Here is a 3,808-nt window from a genome sequence, read left to right on the forward strand (position 1 = left end):
CTGTCACTGCTGTCACTGCTATCGCTACTCTCACTGCTGTCACTGCTATCGCTACTGTTGCTGCTGTCACTGCTGTCTGATTTATCTTTGCTGCTGTCTGATTTATCTTTGCTGCTGTCTGTTTTGCCATTGTCATTGCTCCCATTGATACCATTGCCATTACTGTCACTGTCATTAGTATCTGATGTGTTATCATTGTCATCATCATCTCCTTCTCCTTTTGAGTCACTGTCATTGCCATTATCTTTTGATTCATCAGAGTCATGAGAAGCATCTCCTCGGCTACTGCTGTTATTGTCATCTTCAGAATTGTCATCGCCATTGTCCTCAGACTCATCACTGCTATTGGGATCATCTCCTTGCATGGATTCATCATCTAACTCATAACTGTCATGTCCATCGCTATTACTGTCACTACCTGTTTTGCTGTGTCCAACCTTATTTCCGGCTTCTAATTTCTCACCAGGTCCTTGTATGGTGTCAACCTCTCCTTGTGTCTTGACATTTCCTTTGCTTACGATCATTCCATGTTGTCTTTTACTCTCTTTATCTTCGTTGACTTTCCCACCTTCTTTGGTAATATTGTTTCTGTTGTCACCTCTGGAACCTTCAATTTCTATTCCCTTTGGAAGGATGGAGAAAAGAATGATTAATTAGTGAATGTTACGCCGCGAAATTGCATTGGTCTGAGCAAGACTGACTAGGGAAGTTGGCCAGAGAAACAGGAGTTCAGCTTCCAGTATGTCAATCACATCTGTTTGTGAAAATGTGCTTTATTCAGTACTTGAAAGTACTCTGGTGTTTAGGTTACATAACAACCCATTCAATCCAGTAGGAACTTTGTAAACAGCTACATGGTACAACAATTATTTAGCACAAGATTTTGTAGAATTGTAACAAAATTTTCAGAAATATCTGCTTTTTAAAATTGCTCTGTATCAAAGTCTAATAAGGACTCTAGCTTTCCCAATAAATAATCAAGTAATTTAGGGGCCAAAATATATGAACACTTATGATTTATTTTTGTGCTACCATCAGTGGATGGAGAGGGAGAATTTAAACCGCCATTGAAAGAAATCAGGTTCGCAAACTAACCTTATCTTGGCTCTTCCCAATGGCACTTGGCTGTGATACTTCAGTGAGTGCATTTTCCACAACTTTGTTTTCTCTGTGGTTGGGTTTTTGAGTGTCCTCTATTACTGGGCTATCATTGTCTTCTGGAATACCATCAGAAGCCTCCTCACTCTTGGAGGTATTGTCTCCATCAATGTCATGAGGATCTTCTTTGCCTTCAGGGGCATCATCTTCACTACTAATTGAATTTTGACCTAAGCTATTGTCACTGTCATCTTCTTCTCCGTGAACCTCAGCCTCTTGGCCGCTGCCGCTATCAGTGCCCTCTTTTCCATTCTCTGTTTCTTCATCTTCATTATCACCAGAGCCCTTGTCTTCATCCTCATCTGCTCCATTCCCACTAGAACTCCCATCAGAATTATCCAGGCCAGCATCTTCACTATTGCCAGCTCCACTTCCCCAAGGCGTTACTCCTGCTCCCTCATTCCCAATTGTCTCACCTTCTCTCTGAGGGGTTATTTCACCTGTATCACCCTCATTTCCACAGGAATTCCCACTTATTCCATCCTCATGGCCTGTGCTGTTACTGTTTCCGGCTACTTGATGTCCATCTTCTTGGACAAAAGTGGCATCCTCACTCTGACTTGCATCTCCAATAGCCCCATTTTGTGAATTCTTACCAGTATTTTCACTGATATTGCTCCCATTTGCCGTCCCAGCATTGTCAATGATGCTTACTCGTCCCCTGATGCCACTTGCTGTGGTGCCCTCTTCTTCTCCTTGTATCCCATCATGACCATATGTTTCTGGGTTTCCTGTGCCCGCATTCTGATCCCCAGCATTCCCCTCTTCATTTACTAACATAGAATGTGTAGAAGAGCTTTTCCTTCCCACTTCTGCCCACTCGGAGCCATTTCTCTCTCCTTCGTAACTGTCTTTGGTATACTGTGGCTGTCCTCTTTCATTTTCATGCACAGGTACACCACTTTCTTTGGTGGTATGATTGACATTTAATTCATCCTAGAAAAGAGGAACAATTCCAAATAAACTGTGAATATCATCGTGAAGTAAAGAAAACTGAAAAGAAGAGCATTAATTTTTTGAAAGTTAATGGAATCTAAAAACAGCTTAGAAACACATTTTACATCCTGTACCTGTATTGGCAGTTTCAATTTTGCTGGAAGACTTAAATTCACAGATTTATCAACAGCACGTCTCTCCAATGGCTTGATTTGAGGAACCTACCAAAATGAAAATAGTGGAAATTGAAAACACTCTTATTTTGTGTACACGCACACACATGTGCACACGTACACACACGTCTTTCCTTAAATGAACATAAAAGATATAACACAAAGGTTGAAGTGTAATCTAATCAGGTAGGAAAGAGAAATGGCTTGTTACAGGTCTTACGTAGAATTTAAACTGGGCATACAGATATTTGTCACAGTGGTAGTACAAATTTTATTGAAGTATTAACCAGACCACTTATCTCAATCGTAGCAGGGGAATAGTCTTTTATAAAAACTAAGAGAGAGGCTTTTGGTGTTTCTGTTCAACAAGCCTCTTGCAATAGCACAAGACCCACTCTAAGCATAATCCTAGCCAAAACCCCTAAGAGAGTAGTAGGCGTGACCTGAGCCAGTGCAGAAGCAAAAGCAAGTAGTGTGCTACTTCTGTAACTTCAGGAGCACATTTGAAATAGTTGAGAAAATTCTCAACTACATAAATACTGAAGAGTTTGGTATTATAAAAATATATCAAAATGTTAACCATAGCAGCTGGCTAATAAAATTGCAAAAGGTTTAATTTTCCTTTGTTGGTGTTTATCTGTTTATTCCAAATGTTCTACAGTGAACATAAAACATAACTCTCTGAGTGAAACATTGGTTTTCTCCTATGTTGAAAAATCCTGTTTTTTCTATTTTTTTCTTGAAAATTTCCTAAATAATACAGGCTTTATTGATATTAAAATGAAATTCACAGGGCATGAGCAAAGGTGGACAAAGGCTACACGACTCCTGGGGATTGAATGTAAATTAATCTGGAGGAATTGTAGGAGCAATAATTCTTCTGACGAGATGCGGCTTTCAATTAGAGGATGGGAGCACGAACTGGAGTGCACATTTGATTTTGTTGCGACCCCAAATATATCTTGTAAAGTCTTTCACGCAAATTTGAATGTTTAGCTCAGTTTATCTGCAAAGTCTTAAGGAAATTAATATTTTTTTAATGTTAGATTAAAAGAGACAGCAGAGTAAGGAGGCTTCCTGAGGAAGGCATACTCACTGGAATGGCCCATGCTGCTGCCCAAATGCAAAAACATACAATTATCTTCATTTTCTTTAGGAATATTAATCAGTGGCTGTTTTTAAAGAAAAAACAACAACACGATATTACTTATAAAGCGAAAGATGATAATCACAGTAAAGTATTATTTTGGTTTGTGAGCAATTGCCTTTTTTCCAGGCGAGGAGTATGTATCCAATATGAGAAGAAGATTGTCAAGACTCAGTATTCCAGAACACACCTGGAGTGGTCAAAGAGACATGTGGGGACATCACCAGGCTCCACACAGATGTAGGTCCATAGACTTTTTCTGCCTATGCCAATGAAGGGGCACATCATGTAGTTACAAAGTGCGTAAGCATGACTTTGTCATTCTGCTGTTTTTGATGGTAATGACATCAATTCTGAAGAGTTTTGATCAAGTATTAAGTAATTCTGCTAAGAT

General features: G+C 39.4%; 1 protein-coding gene across 1 annotated transcript in view; it reads right to left on the reverse strand.

Annotated features, from left to right (window-relative positions):
* DSPP (dentin sialophosphoprotein) overlaps positions 1-3,414 on the reverse strand; it is a 5,044-nt gene extending 1,630 nt beyond the window's left edge. The window contains exons 1-4 of the mRNA XM_046655907.1: positions 3,364-3,414; positions 2,229-2,315; positions 1,096-2,094; positions 1-623 (exon numbers count right to left, since the gene is read on the reverse strand). The exon at positions 1-623 is cut by the window's left edge and continues 1,630 nt beyond it. Of these exons, the coding sequence (XP_046511863.1) occupies positions 1-623; positions 1,096-2,094; positions 2,229-2,315; positions 3,364-3,414 (1,760 nt within the window). The remainder of the gene's footprint in view (positions 624-1,095; positions 2,095-2,228; positions 2,316-3,363) is intronic.
* Between the last annotated feature and the right edge of the window lie 394 nt (positions 3,415-3,808).

The sequence above is a fragment of the Equus quagga genome, chromosome 3 (assembly GCF_021613505.1).
Source record: "Equus quagga isolate Etosha38 chromosome 3, UCLA_HA_Equagga_1.0, whole genome shotgun sequence".
In the NCBI taxonomy this organism is placed as follows: domain Eukaryota; kingdom Metazoa; phylum Chordata; class Mammalia; order Perissodactyla; family Equidae; genus Equus; species Equus quagga.